The sequence below is a fragment of the Palaemon carinicauda genome, chromosome 27 (genome assembly GCF_036898095.1).
Source record: "Palaemon carinicauda isolate YSFRI2023 chromosome 27, ASM3689809v2, whole genome shotgun sequence".
NCBI lineage: Eukaryota > Metazoa > Arthropoda > Malacostraca > Decapoda > Palaemonidae > Palaemon > Palaemon carinicauda.
In genome coordinates, this window is record NC_090751.1 from 772615 (window position 1) to 791452 (window position 18838).

At 41.8% G+C, this 18838-nt stretch overlaps 1 protein-coding gene across 2 annotated transcripts in view; it reads right to left on the reverse strand.

Moving 5' to 3' along the window:
- LOC137620485 (solute carrier family 35 member F6-like) overlaps positions 1 to 17417 on the reverse strand; it is a 42739-nt gene extending 25322 nt beyond the window's left edge. The window contains exon 1 of one of the 2 annotated variants that reach the window (XM_068350651.1): positions 17283 to 17417. In XM_068350651.1, the coding sequence (XP_068206752.1) occupies positions 17283 to 17359 (77 nt within the window). In that variant the 5' untranslated portion in view covers positions 17360 to 17417. Of the gene's footprint in view, positions 1 to 12459; positions 12689 to 17282 lie in introns of those variants that run through there. The other variant, XM_068350650.1, reaches the window with a different exon arrangement.
- Positions 17418 to 18838: the final 1421 nt, after the last annotated feature.

Genomic DNA, 18838 nt, shown 5'->3' on the forward strand with positions numbered 1-18838 from the left:
CTAAGTTTAAAATTGAGGCCAGGAAGCTGTTCACAAACAAACACACACAAACAGGGAGTAAAACATATCCAAAATCTAACCACTTCCAGCTCTTTACATAACAGTTAATCCCTGCAAGTTTCATTACTCTAAGTTTAAAATTGTGGACAGGAAGCTGTTCACAAACAAACACACCCAAAGAGGGGGTAAAACATGTAAAACATAACCTCCTTCCAACTTCGTTGGCGAAGGTAAATAACCCATTTATACTTCTGATCATATAGCAAGTCCTTTTCAATTTCTTCCCTACAAAGTTCTATGAGCATTGATTTTGTAATATATTTAAATGCAAGTCAAACTTTTTTTTAATAATTATGATTTTGTCACTTTAATACTGAATTATTCTTCATCACAGCAAGTCAATTGTTATTCACTTGTACCTAAAAAAAAAAAAAAAAAAAAAAAAAAAAAAAAAAAAAAAAAAAAAAAAAAAAAAAAAAAACAACAACAACAACAACAACAACAACAACAACAACAACAACAACAACAACAACAACATTGTAGTGGCACGATTGGCAACGTCTCCGCCTGGTGTTTGCCAGTCGGGGGTTCGAGTCCCGCTCAGATTCGTTAGTGCCATTAGTGTCTGCAACCTTACCATCCTTGTGAGCTAAGGTTGGGGGGGGGGTTTGGGGGAGCCTATAGGTCTATCTGCTATCAGCAGCCACTGCCTGGCCCTCCCTGGTCCTAGCTTGGGTGGAGAGGAGGCTTGGGCGCTGATCATATGTATATATGGTCAGTCTCTACTAGGGCATTGTCCTGCTTGCTAGGGCAATGTCACTGTCCCTTGCCTCTGCCATTCATGAGCGACCTTTAAACCTTTAATTATTATTATTATTATTATTACTATCCAAGCTACAACCCTAGTTGGAAAAGCAAGATGCTATAAGCCCAGGGGCTCCAACAGGGAAAAATAGCCCAGTGAGGAAAGGAAATAAATAAATGAAGAGAACAAATTAACAATAAATCATTCTAAAATAAGTAACAACATCAAAACAGACATGTCATATATAAACTATTAACAACATCAAAAACAAATATGTCATAAATAAACTATAAAAAGACTCATGTCCGCCTGGTCAACAAACAAACTAACCTTGACTACTCGACATAAATCAAATCTTAGATATATGGTACAAAGTAACTACAAGCACGAAAACTTCATTATCAACTAATCACTTGTTTTGTAACGTTAATCAGACTTTTATCTTCGACCAGAAGTTTATTCTGATAAACACAATCAATTTTAAGTACAGCATAGGATTATGTTACATCACATCAGCTTACCAATTGTTTTAGTCTTATCAAACAAACTTAACCTGATTAGACAAATGTCATTTCTAATGAGTCTGGAGGTTGTTACTGGCAAGGACCTTTGAAAATACCAAAAGTCATATTATTACTTTGTATCATTAAATATGATTGAATTATTACTGAATTATCGATCACCATTTTATGCTATAATACCTTTAATGTACTTCAAGAATCCAGGATATTAGCTAAAGGCTTTCTATACTAAATGAGCCAAAACCAAAGACAAACGTGTTTTGACGTTGTTACTGTTTTTAGAATGATTTATTGTTAATTTATTCTCATCATTTATTTATTTCCTTATTTCCTTTCCTCACTGGGCTATTTTTCCCTATTGGAGCCCTTGGGCTTATAGCAACTTGCTTTTCCAAATAGGGTTGTAGCTTGGCTAGTAGTAATAATAATAATAATACTTTAATAATAATAATATGATAATAAAACAAATCTCTCTTTTAAAGGTTTAAAGGTCGCTCATGAATGGCAGAGGCAAGGGACAGTGACATTGCCCTATCAAGCAGGACAATGCCCTAGAGACTGACCATATTACATATGAGCAGTGCCCAAACCCCCTCTCAACCCAAGCTAGGACCAAGGAGGGCCAGGCAATGGCTGTTGATGACTCAGCAGATAGACCTATAGACTCCCTAAAACCTCCTATCCTTAGCTCACAAGGACAGTGAGGTTGCAACGACCAAAGGAACTAACGAGTTTGAGCAGGACTCGAACCCCAGTCTGGTAATCACCCGGCAAGGACGCTACCACCAGGCCACCACAACCACAGCTATGTGATTACTGTACTGTACATATTGTACTTACTCTCATTAAAATAAATCCTCAATCATAAAATGTTATTTTCCTTAGTAAAATAAATTTTTGAATATACTTACCCGATGATCATGTAGCTGTCAACTCTGTTGCCCGACAGAAAAAACCTAAGGTCGGGATACGCCAGCGATCGCTATACAGGTGGGGGTGTACAACAACAGCGCCATCTGTCGAGTAGGTACTCAGGTACTTCTTGTCAACAAGAACCAATTTTCTCCTCGGTCCACTGGGTCTCTATGGGGAGGAAGGGAGGGTCCTTAAATTCATGATCATCGGGTAAGTATATTCAAAAATTTATTTTACTAAGGAAAATAACATTTTTCAATATTAATCTTACCCGATGATCATGTAGCTGATTCACACCCAGGGGGGTGGGTGGAGACCAGCATACATGTTAACATTAGAAGCTAAGTATCCCGTATTTCATTTTAGCAGTTATTCAAAATAACAAACATAAAATTAATAAGTACCTGGTAAGGAAGTCGACTTGAACCATTACTCTGCCTTTTTAAGTACGTCTTCCTTACTGAGCCTAGCGATCCTCTTAGGATGCTGAGCGACTCCTAGGTGCTGAAGTATGAAGGGCTGCAACCCATACTAAAGGACCTCATCACAACCTCTAATCTAGGCGCTTCTCAAGAAAGAATTTGACCACCCGCCAAATCAACCAGGATGCGGAAGGCTTCTTAGCCTTCCGTACAACCCAAAAACAACAATAAAAAGCATTTCAAGAGAAAGATTATAAAAGGTTATGGGATTATGGGAATGTAGTGGTTGAGCCCTCACCTACTACTGCACTCGCTGCTACGAATGGTCCCAGGGGTGTAGCAGTTCTCGTAAAGAGACTGGACATCTTTAAGGTAAAATGATGCGAACACTGACTTGCTTCTCCAATAGGTTGCATCCATTACACTCTGCAGAGAACGGTTCTGTTTGAAGGCCACTGAAGTAGCGACAGCTCTAACTTCATGTGTCCTTACCTTCAGCAAAGCATGGTCTTCTTCCTTCAGATGAGAATGGGCCTCTCTAATCAAAAGCCTGATGTAATAAGAAACTGCGTTCTTAGACATCGGTAAAGCAGGTTTCTTAATAGAACACCATAAAGCTTCTGATTGTCCTCGTAAAGGCTTTGTACGTCTTAAATAGTACTTAAGAGCTCTTACTGGGCATAGTACTCTCTCTTGTTCGTTACCAACCAAGTTGGACAGGCTTGGGATCTCGAACGACTTGGGCCAAGGACGAGAAGGAAGCTCGTTTTTAGCTAAAAAACCAAGCTGTAAGGAACATGTAGCCGTTTCAGGTGTAAAACCTATGTTCCTGCTGAAGGCGTGAATCTCACTGACTCTTTTAGCTGTTGCTAAGCAAACGAGGAAAAGAGTCTTTAATGTGAGATCCTTAAAAGAGGCTGATTGAAGCGGTTCGAACCTTGCTGACATCAGGAACCTTAAAACCACGTCTAGGTTCCAGCCTGGTGTGGCTAACCGACGCTCCTTTGAGGTCTCAAAAGACTTAAGGAGGTCCTGTAGATCTTTGTTGGAGGAAAGATCTAAGCCTCTGTGGCGGAAGACTGCTGCCAACATGCTTCTGTAACCTTTGATCGTAGGAGCTGATAGGGATCTTACATTCCTTAGATGTAAAAGGAAGTCAGCTATCTGCGTTACAGAGGTACTGGTTGAGGAAACTGCATTCGCCTTGCACCAGCTTCGGAAGACTTCCCATTTTGACTGGTAGACCTTGAGAGTGGATGTCCTCCTTGCTCTGGCAATCGCTCTGGCTGCCTCCTTCGAAAAGCCTCTAGCTCTTGAGAGTCTTTCGATAGTCTGAAGGCAGTCAGACGAAGAGCGTGGAGGCTTGGGTGTACCTTCTTTACGTGCGGCTGACGCAGAAGGTCCACTCTTAGAGGAAGAGTCCTGGGAACGTCCACTAGCCATTGCAGTACCTCGGTGAACCATTCTCTCGCGGGCCAGAGGGGAGCAACCAACGTCAACCGTGTCCCTTCGTGAGAGGCGAACTTCTGCAGTACCTTGTTGACAATCTTGAACGGAGGGAACGCATACAGGTCTAGATGGGACCAATCCAGAAGAAAGGCATCTACGTGAACTGCTGCTGGGTCCGGAATCGGTGAGCAATAATTCGGGAGCCTCTTGGTCATCGAGGTAGCGAACAGATCTATGGTGGGCTGACCCCACAGGGCCCATAGTCTGCTGCAAACATTCTTGTGAAGGGTCCACTCTGTGGGGATGACCTGACCCTTCCGGCTGAGGCGATCTGCCATGACATTCATGTCGCCTTGAATGAACCTCGTTACCAGCGAAATCTTTCGATCTCTTGACCAAGTGAGGAGGTCCCTTGCGATCTCGAACAACTTCCTCGAATGAGTCCCTCCTTGCTTGGAGATGTACGCCAAGGCTGTAGTGTTGTCGGAGTTCACCTCCACCACCTTGCCTAGAAGGAGGGACTTGAAGGTTCTCAAGGCCAGATGAACTGCCAATAGCTCCTTGCAGTTGATGTGAAGTGTTCTTTGCTCCGGATTCCACGTGCCCGAGCATTCCCGTCCGTCCAGTGTCGCACCCCAGCCCGTGTCCGATGCGTCCGAGAAGAGAAGATGATCGGGGTTCTGAACAGCCAATGGTAGACCTTCCTTGAGAAGAATGCTGTTCTTCCACCACGTCAGCGCAGACCTCATCTCTTCGGATATAGGAACTGAGACCGCTTCTAGCGTCATGTCCTTTCTCCAGTGAGCAGCTAGATGATACTGAAGGGGGCGGAGGTGGAGTCTCCCTAACGCGATGAACTGGGCCAGCGATGAAAGCGTCCCTGTTAGACTCTTCCACTGCCTGACTGAACATCGGTTCCTTCTCAGCATGCTCTGGATGCATTCTTGGGCTTGACTGATTCTGGGGGCCGACGGAAAAGCCCGAAAAGCTCGACTCTGAATCTCCATACCTAGATAGACAATGGTTTGGGAAGGGACGAGTTGGGACTTCTCTATATTGACCAGGAGACCCAATTCCTTGGTCAGATCCATAGTCCATCTGAGATTCTCCAGACAGCGACGACTTGACGGAGCTCTTAAAAGCCAGTCGTCCAAATAGAGGGAGGCTCTGATGTCTGCCAAGTGAAGGAATTTGGCAATATTCCTCATCAGTTTGGTAAACACAAGAGGTGCCGTGCTTAGGCCAAAGCACAGGGCTTGGAACTGGTAAACGACCTTTCCAAAGACGAACCTTAGGAAAGGTTGGGAGTCTGGATGGACGGGGACATGAAAGTACGCGTCTTTTAGGTCCAACGAGACCATCCAGTCTTCCTTCCTGACCGATGCTAGTACCGACTTCGTCGTCTCCATAGTGAACGTCTGCTTGGTGACAAAAGCATTGAGAGCACTGACGTCCAGCACCGGTCTCCACCCTCCTGTCTTCTTCGCTACCAGGAAGAGACGGTTGTAGAAGCCCGGGGATTGATGGTCCCGGACTATGACTACCGCTCCCTTTTGTAGCAAGAGAGACACCTCTTGCTGCAAAGCTAGCCTCTTGTCCTCCTCCTTGTAGTTGGGAGAGAGGTTGATGGGAGTAGTTGCTAGAGGGGGATTGCGCCAGAACGGAATCCTGTACCCCTCTCTTAGCAACTTCACAGACTGAGCGTCTGCACCTCTGCTCTCCCAAGCCTGCCAGTAGTTCTTGAGCCTGGCTCCCACTGCTGTCTGGAAAGGTAGGCAGTCAGATTCTGCCTTTTGAGGACTTGGAACCCTTCTTCTTTTTGCCACGATGACTGTCGGCACGGGTACCTCCTCTGCTGGAGGTTCTGCCACGAAAGGGCGGGATGAACCTAGACGCTGGTGTATCCATCCTAGGTCTAGGCACGGAAGGTAAAGCTGTGACTTTACGTGCGGAAGACGCCACCAGGTCATGGGTATCCTTCTGGATCAACGAGGCAGCAATCCCCTTGATCAGCTCTTCCGGAAAGAGACACTTGGAAAGCGGAGCAAACATCAACTCCGACTTCTGGCATGGTGTGATCCCCGCAGACAAGAAGGAGCAAAGGTGATCTCTCTTCTTAAGCACTCCAGACACGTACGAAGCCGCAAGCTCACCAGACCCATCCCGAATGGCTTTGTCCATGCTAGACATGATAAGCATGGCAGAGTCCTTATCCGAAGGGGAGGTCTTTCTGCTTAACGCTCCCAAACACCAGTCCAGGAAGTTGAAGATCTCAAAAGCACGAAAAACTCCCTTCAACAGATGGTCCATGTCAGAAAAGGACCAGCAAATCTTAGAGCGTCTCATAGCCAGCCTGCGGGGAGAGTCAACCAGACTTGAGAAGTCGCCCTGGGCAGAGGCAGGAACTCCCAAGCCGGGTTCCTCTCCCGTGGCATACCAGACGCTAGATTTGGAAGCAAGCTTGGTAGGCGGAAAGATGAAGGCAGTCTTCCCCAGTTGCTTCTTGGACTGCAACCACTCTCCCAGTACCCTCAAAGCTCTCTTGGATGAGCGCGCGAGTACGAGTTTCGTAAAGGCAGGAGCTGCTGACTGCATGCCTAAAGCGAACTCGGAGGGAGGTGAGCGCGGGGTTGCAGACACAAACTGTTCCGGATACAACTCCCTAAACAGGGCAAGGACTTTCCTAAAGTCTAAGGAGGGAGGCGTAGACTTGGGTTCTTCTATGTCGGAGTGCGGATCGTCCAAATGCGCAGCTTCGTCGTCATCAGATACTCCTTCATCCGAAAGCTGAGGAGGAAGTGGCAAAGGTGGAGCAGAAAGCTGAACGGCTGAATCCGGCAGCACGGGTGCATGCGTAGCTGCACTGGATCCAACATCATGCCGCTTCTGGTCAGTCTGCGAGCTGGAAACAACAAAAGCGGAGTGCTGGTGCGTGGGAGGGACTGCCGTGGGTTGCGGAGACTGCCGCATTGCGTCAAAACACGGCAGCTTGACAGCACCTTCCCACTGCTGATGTGGTAGCTCACGCATGTCAACGGAGGGTGCCGCATGTCGGCTAACGTCAACATGCGTCTGGCAGGGTCGACTGCGCATCGGTGGTGGAGCTCTCACAGGTGGAGTGTGGGAGCAGGCAGCCGCAGTATCTGCTGAGCGCACAACCGTGGCAGGTTGTAGGTTAACAGGTGCAGTGTCAACCTTCTCAGCACGATACTCCTGCATGAAGGAAGCAAGCTGAGACTGCATAGTCTGCAGCATGGACCACTTAGGGTCTACCGTGGTTGGTGCAGCAACAGACGGAGTGATTGCCTGCTGCGGAACCACTCTACCTCTCTTGGGAGGTGTGCAGTCTTCGGAAGACTGCGGCGAGTCCGAACTGACCCAGTGGCTACACCTGGGCCGTTGGACTCGCTCGGAAGGGACCTTGCGCTTGAGAGGTCGTGAGACCTTGGTCCAACGTTTCTTCCTAGAAACTTCTTCCACAGACGAGGAATGAATGGGCTCACTCGTCTGTTTGTGGATGGGACGATCTCTGCAAGATGCGTCCGCAACCACTGAGGGTACATCCGTACGCTGATCAAGGCCTGTCGAACCCTTTGGTCCTTCGACATTGCTTCTCCCCTGGGCTTGGGAGCTTGCAAGAGGTCCCGGACTGGGAGGACGACTGGCACGAACAGATGCACCCTCATGCGCAACACTGACACTGACACTTTTCACTGCACTCACTACACTTCCCACTGCACTTTTCGCTTTCAACTCTTTGACATCTGCCAAAAGTTGATTCCGGTCATTAGCTAATGACTCCACTCTGTCACCAAGAGCCTGAATGGCACGCATCATGTCCGCCATCGAGGGTTGAGCACTAGTAGCAGGGTCGGGAGTCACCACTACAGGGGAAGGAATAGGTTGAGGGGCATGGGGAGAGGAAAAATCAAACGAGCGAGAAGAACTCCTCCTGATCCTATCCTTCTCTAGCCTACGTGCATCTTTTTAGGAATTCATTAAAATCGAATTCCGAAAGCCCAGCGCATTCCTCACATCGATCTTCCAATTGACAGGATTTACCCCTACAATTGGAACAAACGGTGTGAGGATCTATAGAGGCCTTCGGAAGACGACTAGAACAGTCCCTAGCGCTACACTGCCTGTACTTAGGGACTTGAGAATGGTCAGACATCTTGAAATCTTGAATTAGCCAAGGGGGGAATCCAAAATCTAGCAAAGTTCATCAACAATTAATCCAAATCTAATCAAAAAGCTTGATAAGCTAATGATAATAGTTCCTGAATAGCGAAAGCTAAAATCTAGAGCGAATACATCACCAAAAGCGTGAAAACAACTCCAGAAACAACAGCGTATCCAAGTAGGTCTTGCCGGTGGCACGACAGAGGAAAAATTGGTTCTTGTTGACAAGAAGTACCTGAGTACCTACTCGACAGATGGCGCTGTTGTTGTACACCCCCACCTGTATAGCGATCGCTGGCGTATCCCGACCTTAGGTTTTTTCTGTCGGGCAACAGAGTTGACAGCTACATGATCATCGGGTAAGATTAATATTGAAAAATACAGATTTCTTGTAATTCACATGAACTATGTGAATACAATAATCAATTATACAGCAATCAAAGCTAAATAGAACACGATAACGCAATACCATATCATAAATTCTTTCCTTCGTCTGAATCATTGGCCTTATCTGTATCGTACCAATCACGGCTGGATTACTTATTGTACCGATTCACCATTCTCTCTGACAGAACTGAACAAAAGCATTAAAGCATGTATACTTAATGCCCATTCCGCACTTTATTCTTCTGGTTCCTTTTCATTCCACTCTATGAAATCCTGGTCACTCCAGGTAGACATTTTTACTAATGTTTCGTGTGGCTGAAGCAAAGTTCTCTTTTCCTCGATTAGCAATATGGTATGATACTTATCCAGTGCCATCTCAGCACATATTTACTATGTTTAGATCAGGGATTCATACTGTCTGACCCGAACAGTCACTTTAAAAGATGTCCTTTGAGCACACCCTATGAGTCTCTATACTGTATGTGAATCATTGGTCTTACACTATCTTATAATAATAATAACAACAATTACGGATACTTCAGTAGTTTCCACATTCTTACACTGATCCAACTTAGATTGTTTATCATGACACGGAGGGCAGTTAGTAAGCTTGCGGATAACAGCCTAACGACATGGCACTGCCATAAAAGCTGAGAGATGTGAAGACATGCCTGCAATTATCCTACAAATACGGATAAACGAGCAAACCAAAGAGAGACTGAAGAACATATAAAGTCAGAACAGGAGCACAATGAATATTCAACTTGAGAAGAAACTTCACTGAGAAGTGCAGTATGGTTAATGGCTAATAATTGAGCCAGATTGTGGTGACTACAATGTCAACTGTCGTTGTGAGACCAGGGTTTTAGTACAGTACAGGGATTACTGTTGTTTTTATTTCTTCAAATAGGTCATGACTAATCTTTACTCACAGTACTACCATACTGTGGAACACTAGTGGCAAGGGTAAGAAAAAAATAAATCATAAACTTTAAAAGTGATTATTTTTCCTAGCTATACAAACCTAACTTCTTTAGTATGGGTAACATTTTTGGGGACAGCTGATAATGGCCAATGAAGAATTATCAAGGTTCTGGCAACCACTACCAACCACTGATAGCAATTCGAGCCTCCTTTCAGATTCTGTCTAGGACTTGCGGGGTGGATTCGGCAAGAAGTGAAACCTAAATTTCTTGGGCTAGTATAGCTAGAAATAATCTATCTATATACCAAGGCACCTCCCCCAATTTTGGGGGTAGCTGACATCAAACAAAGGAACAAAAGGGGACCTTTCCTCTCTATGCTCCTCCCAGCCTGACAAGGGATTCAGCAGAGTTTGGCTCGTACTACTAGGGTCCCACAGCCCACCCTCCTCGGTTATCCACCACAGATGAAGTTTAATGCTGCTACCTCTGCGAGCGATTGTGACGCAGTTCCGGTAGGCCCTGCTGCTTCCTCCGGAGCCTTAGATGACCGCGGAGGTAGCAGTAGTAGGGGATTCAGCATTATGAAGCTTCATCTGTGGTGGATAATGTGGGAGGTTGGGCTGTGGCACCCTAGCAGTACCAGCTGGACTCAGTCGAGTCCCTGGTTAGGCTGAAGGAACGTAGAGAGTAGAGGTCCCCTTTTTGTTTTGTTTCATTGTTAATGTCGGCTGCCCCCAAAATTGGGGGAAGTGCCTTTGGTATATGTATGTATGTACCTCTGCGGTCACAAAGGCGACCGGAGGAAGCAGCAGGGCCTACCGGAACTGCGTCACAATCGCTCCCCATTCATTCCTATTTCCAGCATGCTCTCTTGCCTCTCTCACATCTATCCTCCTATCCATTCTAAAACTTGTGATCTGTTCCTACATGAATAAAAACCCTCATCCTTTAGTGGGGGGGTCATCCTTAAGAGGAAGTCATGCTCTACCAATTGGTTAGTTAACAAACTGGGATCCCAATACTCTGTCTCGAGAGAAGATCAGAGCAAAGGATCCTTGCATCCTGTGACCCAAGGTTGATTGACCAATTGTGTCACAGCCTAGGAGTTTTATCATACAAGAATCTATCTCCATTGGGAACAAAGTTCCTGTTAAGAGCTCATATCAGTATTGGGTTCACCTTATCTGTCATACTCCTCCTCGAAATGAGTCTGGGGATTCTACACTTTTACTATCAAGTAAAATGACTACCCGTCACTAGCGTGCTCACCTACATCAATGTCCGTTCTAGCTCCGTAATATTTATATGGCCGATCCAGAGGGAAAGAAGGAATGAGAAAAGAAGATCTGACATTCTAACTATTGAACCTAAAAAGACATGATGTAAACGGTATCTCAGACACGAAGCTTTTATGTCCTGAAAGGAAAGGGGCTCGCTACACCACTTGCTGGGCCCGCCACCACAGGTCCTATGGAGGATGTATCCAGGGACCTGAGTGCACAATCCTGAAGATAGTATGTCATGAATATGGTCTGTCTCTTCTAGACACCAGCCATCAACACTTGAGTAACTGAATGGTTCCTTCTGAAGGCTAAGGTAGCACCAGTCCCTCTGACTTCATGAGCTCTAAAAGGATGTGAGGCCGATGTATTGGCTCCTTGTTCTTGGTAGGCTTTACTGATGACATCGCGAAGCCAGAAGGGAATGGAGCTTTTGAGATTTCCTTCTTTGTCCTCCCTGTGCTAACAAAGAGATTCTGTGAGTGTGGCCTAAATGATCTCGTTAGTTTTATGTAGAGCCTCGCTGTCCTTATTGAAGTCACAAATCAATGGGTTTTGCGTTTCTGCGACAAATTTAGGAACAGATGGAAACAATCTATTTCAACAGCTGGGAATGATTCAAACCTAGTCAATGATCGATGGATTTTGTGTTTCTGCCACAAATTTAGGAACGGATGGAAACATAATCCGCCTCCATGGCTGGGAATAATTCAAACCTAGTCACTGATCGATGGGTTTTGAGCGTATGCCACAAATTTAAGAACAGATGGAAACATAATCAGTCTCTACACCTAGGAAGGATTGAAACCTGGAGTCACTGATCGATGGGTTTTGAGTGTATGCCACAAATTTAGGAACAGATGGAAACAATGTCACCGCCAGGAATGTGACACTATATTATTATTATCATTATTTTTATTATTATTATAATTATGAAAAGACATTCAGTTCTCCCACTCTTTTGGTCAAAGCTAAGGCTAACAGAAAGACTGCCTCAAGAGCAAAATCTCTGTCCATGGCTCTCATCAAGGGTTCATAAGGACTCTTTTAAAGTGATCGAAGGACCTTGGTCACATTCCAAGCATGGGGTTAGATTTCCTGAGGGGGATAAAATTATTCGAAACTTAAGGCCAAAGCTGATAATCCCCACGAGGAAGAGAGGTCCACTCCTCTTAGTCTGAAGACCTGGCTCAAGGGTGAGCAATAACCTTTCACCGCTGAATAAAAATAAAATATATACGAAAAGAGGTAGAACATTTAAAGAAAGCTATTTTTCGAACAGGGGAAAAATCAAGGACAAGTATTTAACCACTATATAAACCATGTCAGGTGGCATCTCAAATTCCGATCTTTGTCAAATACTTCATCATCCAGAATTCCCCTTAAAGAATAAATGAAAAAATTTGAACCAATGCCTTATACATTATACTTTTAACCTTCCACCCTTCGTGTATAGCTGAAGAAAAAAGATTTTGCTGATCTATAATATATTAAATTTATCTTCTTCACTTATCTGAATTGACTTGAAGATATAAAAGCATGTTACAAATATCAAAATATCACTGCACTTACTTGGTTGATAGTGTGTTTATAGAACCCGTAAAAACCATCAAAAACGCTATCATTAACTGCTTTTTCGTCCACGCCATGTTTGTTTGAAAATTTGATAAGTACTGTATACAGGAGCAAAGTCTGAAGATCCACCAAACTAAATACAGTAGGTACTGTTCCTCCCAGGGCAGGTCTCAACGCACTACTGTACTATCAAGTGACCGCTAACACCCGACTGACTCGTCTTCAGTGCTACTTGAATTACCGTAAGACACTCCAAGTCATCGTGATTACAAAACAATCTTTATCTATTTTAATCTAATATAGTCCCACGTTAAAGGCACTGCTTTATCTACATTTCTTACCGACATCTAGTTTTCATCAGGGTGCCTCTTATGAAACTCCGTTAGTATTCATCTACCTATGCTAATATGTATAGACATGGATATAAAAATGACTATCACCTTCAACAGGACAATAATAATTGAATAAACGAATGAAAAGATGGAATGGATTGTAATGTACAGGAATAAACAGTAAAAGCATTAGAGATGTGGACAGTGAGTCATTGATAATTGATAAGGAAGAGGAAAAGATTAAGTGATGCAACTCGGCTCTCGGAGAATTTCCAAAATGGATAAGTAGTTGTTGTTCCATCAACAATAACAGTCATACTATTAACATATAGTATGCGGTATCTTAAGAGACATAAGACCAGAGTAAAGGTGATAGGCAAAGATAACCACATGCCATATCTATTATGATTCTCTGGCTGAAGATAAAAAGGTTCCCCTTACATTTCGCCTTGTAAAATTCAGACGGATGCTCAAAATGGGAAGAATTTCGACAAGAGCTATGAGAAAGTAAGTTACCAAAAATACGGCATCATTATTATGACAGTATATATATATATATATATATAAAAAAAAAACACACACACACACTATTAAAAAGAATTCTGCCGTTGTAGTTTACTCACAATAAACTAAATATATGCTATGTTTTTTCTGCCTTGTTTGCTTAATAGTTTGTGATACAGCAATTAAAACTTGAGTTAAATATGACAAATTTGGAGATAATTTATATTTTTCTCTAATTAATACAAACTTGTAGGTACAGTATTTACGTGGATATACTTCCAGCTCCGCCCAAAGTATATCCACATAAATAACGAAAGGTTCGTAAGTATAGGAACACGTTGATTATATGGGTTAAAAGAAAGACAAGTAAGCACAACATCCCAAGTAAGACTTGTTCCATAATATTAACACTTAAACACATCATGCAAAAAATAATAAAACTACAATGAATAAAAGATGAATGGAATAAAGCAATTCTTCGGGTGCCATTGGACGTATTTCATGTCCAAAATAAAGCATTAATAAGCAAAGTAATTTTATCATGCTTTATATCCCTGTATAAAATAGCAAAGTATTCATAACAACCGATACTGATCCCTGAATACATGGTATGGCTATCGATAAAGTCGGTCAATATTGGGTATCACATCGAATGGACATTCTTTATATCGCCTACCTATTCCGAGTGGCAAACCACAACTTTCTTTATAGTTCTGTACTGTTGAGTTACACTACCCTTTAGTTGCTAATTTTAAAGTTGTACTTATCTCATTATTTCTGAAACTATGAAATGTCAATAATTTGGTGTCATAAAATGACTATCTATTGTTCATTTTGCAGCTCATAAATATCTACTGTATTTCCATTAGAAATATTTGGTTAACAGTCTGGTGATTGCCAGACTGGGGTTCCAGTCTCGCTCAAACTCGTTAGTTCCTTTGTCCGCTGCAACATCACCATCCTTGTGGGCTAAGGATGGGGTATTTAGGGGAGCTTAAAGGTCTATCTCCCGAGTCACCAGCAGCCACTGCCTGGCCCTCCTTGGTCCTAACTTGGGTGGAGAGGGGGCTTGGGTGCTGATCATATGTAATATGGTCAGTCCCTAGGGCATTGTCCAGCTTGATAGGGCAATGTCATTGTCCCTTGCCTCTACCATTCATGAGTGGCCTTTAAACCTTTAAGCAAGGGAGAGGGGTCTGGTATGAGCTACTAACTCAATGGTTAAGCAGCGAGATTAATTTTGTACATTATCGAACCAATAGTTGAGGATAAAATACTAAGTGCATTATCCAACCAGGGGTTAAGGAAACAACAAAGATTTTTGTATTCAATTTGTCCAAGCATTTGGTAAATAAGATGGTTGTGTCACTAACCTTGATGGGAAAAGCGTTATTTCTCTTATCATCAGGAAAATAAGGCCTATGAAAAAAATATTTGATAACTCACTTAGAAAATAAGTACGGTATATATCTTATTGATCCAACAACAGCACAAGCAAAGCCAAGGTATAAATGTAGGCTTGTGGACAGGTACTGACTGATCCAAAGCATAGAAAATAGGAACCAGAGAGGTATGTGTACGCCATGTGCTTTAAGTACTGTATGATGAAATAAATGGGATACGTCCAAACCTCACTTGGATTTACTGTGTCCTAACTTACAGGGAGAGGCTATACACAAACTAAGAATCTCTATTCACATGGTAGCATTTCAAAACCTGTTAATATAGATCCTATACGACAGTTGTTTGCTCAAATAATGTAATGGAAGAAATAACGAAGCTTCGCAAAATTTTCGCATATTCAATCCAGCCTATATGCATTCATTAAGATTTCAAGATAAAGAGAAATTTTCATACTATAACATTTTTCGATAAGGTGGAAATATGATGAAGCAAGTGACCTGTTTTATAAACTTACATTCCCTACTACTCAGACCCCATAATGAAGTATTTGCAGAATGCATAACAAACTACAACTTACAATGGCCCAAATGAATCTTTTAGGCCAATAGCATCACATAAAATATTTAAGGGGATGACGAAGATAAAAATAAAAGGACTGCATTATTAAAAAACACGAGTTGAAATAAAGTTTTACGGCACAAACAGAGTAATAATTCGTAGATATTAGGATACTGTGGTGTATACAACAAACATATTGAATAACCCTATTTATTACACAAATAGATTTAAAAGCAAATCAGACAGAATAAACAAAATTTGAAAATCAAATCGCCTAAAATTACATATAAAAATCAGGCTATATATCAGTGTTACTTTGTGGGCATGAGTTGTGTTATGACAATGAAACTATATCCAATAGATTTCGTAGATTTGAGAACAAATCCCTCAGAAGAATATTGGGAGTTAAATGGCAGAGCAGGATTAGAATTGAAACTATAAGAGAGATTACCCAAGTGCCTTATGCGGATGAGATCATGGTGAGGGGTAGATGGAGATGGTTCGGGTATGGTCTTTGCACTCCCCAAGAGAGATTAGTTCATCAAACTTTCAAATGGGCTCCACAAGGCACTAGAAGTGTTGGAAGACCCAGGCCTACATGGCTGAGGACTATGAAACGTGAAGTAGATAACGATGAACAAGGAAGTATTGATTTAAAAGCTTAAGATAGAGACGATTGACGAAATCTAACGGAGACCCTTTGCGTCAATAGACGTAGGAGGAGATGATTTAAAAGAAAACTTTTCCGAAGTACACTGTAATTGGTTGGGCCAGACTGGGTGTGAAATTTCAAAATTTATGACTGAAAACCCACATTTTTAAAGAGGACACAAACAAGAACCCCATTCAACTTAAGGTTCCCAACCTAACCTAACCAAGGAGCTGTATAATTAGCTTACCCTACGACTAAGTCTCAACCCTGCGTTTGCTTTCCAACCAGCGTCACTCCTGGCAAGATAAGACTAAATCATATTTTGTACATTGTAAAAGTAGCTTCATATTGCATTTCAGACTGATAAAAGCCATATTTTGACCACAGAAAATCGGTTTGATACGTAAATAGAGTTTACTCCTCTCCCAACAAACTAAATTCACCCGTGGGGAGGAACAGTTTAAGAGTTGTAATGGATAAAACAAGATTTCACAATGGGGATGAATGTCAGAATAACATCAATAAATATTAGAAAAACACATTTTAATCAATCTCAGGCTAAATGGCTTACCAAGCATTTTGTCCTAAACCGACACTCGAGCATGAATAAATTCGCTATCGCCATATTTCACCCATAGAAATTTATGCTATATTTCACCCATATAAGAAATTCATTTATCTACAGCCTCAAGGGTGGGTACCCTCGAAATCTCACCCTGTAATACAATACAAAATTACCAAATAGAGTTTACTCCTGTCCCAACGAACTATATTCACCCGTGGGGAGGAACAGTTTAGAGTTATAATGGATCAAACAAAAACTTACAAGGAAGATAAATGTCAAAATCACATCAATAAATATTTATAAAACATATTTCCATCAATCTCAGGCTAAATGGCTTACCATACATTTTGTCCTATATGACACTAGAGCATGAATAAATTCGCTATCACCATATTTCACCCATAGAAATTTATGCTATATTTCACCCATAAAAGAAATGCATTCATCTAAAGCTTTAAGGGTGGGTATATATTCAAATTTAAATGACCCAATTTAACCTCACAAGGACCTATCCTACATTACGATTCATGCAATCCTTGTAACGTCATGTGATTTCCTGAAACAACGAAAAAACAAAAATTCTTTTTAACGTACAAAAGGAGACCAAATTAACTCGTTTATCAATTTAAAATAATGATGAATTTCTGCACATGAAGGAATTAACATCAATTTCTACCTTATAAAATGAAAATTAGTTGAAAATTATAGGAAACGATCCATCTAACATAGGACTCCCCCGACCTCCCCCAAAACGTCCTTATTTCATCAAGGATATTCACAATATCCTATCAAATTCAATACTTACTTCGTCGAGAGGGTATTAATTGACCCAGTGGCCACCATTAAAAAGGCTATAAGCAACTGTTTAGTAGTCCAGGCCATCTTGAAAGGAAAGAAAAAGCGAAATAAGACGCACAACTTCAAGCCTCTAATGTTTACACTATCGTCCCCCAACTAGGGTTGCCAGTTTGGCCTTTTTTCAGACCAAAAAACCCTCAAATTTGGCTTTTTTTTTTCAAATTGCTTGGCCTTCAGTAATATGAAAAAAAGGCGGGCCTTAAATACTATATATTTAACCTTTTTCTACGAATGAATTGGCCTTTTAAAGCTTCTGTTGATTAGTAGTTAGCCTTTTCACATTTATTAAACCTGGCAACTCTGCCCCCAAAACTCCTTCTTCTTTTTGATCCGCGAAACGGAATTATGGGCACAAAGTGACTCATCTCCTTTTGAACTCGTGACCTTTTCCCTTCGTGACTTGTACTTTTATTATTATTATTATTATTACTATCCAAGCTACAACCCTAATTGGAAAAGCAAGATGCTATAAGCCCAGGGGCTCCAATAGGGAAAAATAGCCCAGTGAGGAAAGGAAATAAGGAAATAAATAACTGAAGAGAACAAATTAACAATAAATCATTCTAAAAAAAGTAACAACGTCATAACAGATATGTCATATACAAACTACTAACAACGTCAAAAACAAATATGTCATATATATTTGTTTTTGACGTTGTTAGTAGTTTGTATATGTTACTAGACATTCTCTAATACAAATATAAATGGATTCAAATTGATTCAATTAAGGTGATTGATATGCTAGTTTCCCTTTCTAGAGAAAATATAATGACCAATCATTTCTCTTTGGCGAGAAGTGGCCTATTACGTCATTGCATTTCTGGGAAATGTTATGTTCGAGAGATAAATCGAGATAGAGTAATATTTGTCATCAAATTCAGACAGAGAGTGTCTGAAGAAGGAAAAGATGGTAAATTGCTGTGATTTTTCTCCCAATGGAAAATGCCAAATGTATTTGTAAGTTATCCAGGTCAAATAACATTATTAACACACACTTGTATATATATATATATATATATATATATATATATATATATATATAGAGAGAGAGAGAGAGAGAGAGAGAGAGAGAGAGAGAGAGAGAGAGAGAGAGAGAGAGAGAGAGAGAGAGAGAGAGAGAAAGAGAGAGAGAGAGAGATGCGCTCTCTCTCTCTCTCTCTCTCTCTCTCTCTCTCTCTCTCTCTCTCTCTCTCTCTCTCTCTCTCTCTCTCTCTCTCTCTCCTCTCTCTCTCTTTCTCTCTCTCTCTCTCTCTCTCTCTCTCTCTCTCTCTCTCTCTCTCTCTCTCTCTCTCTCTCTACACAGACACACACATACACACACACACACACACACACACACATATATATATATATATATATATATATATATATATATATATATATATATATATATGTGTGTGTGTGTGTGTGTGTGTGTGTGTGTAAAATAAATATGTATAATCTCATAATATATAAGAAAAAAAAAACATATTTCTTTTGCATCATCCTGAACCTATTGCCTCG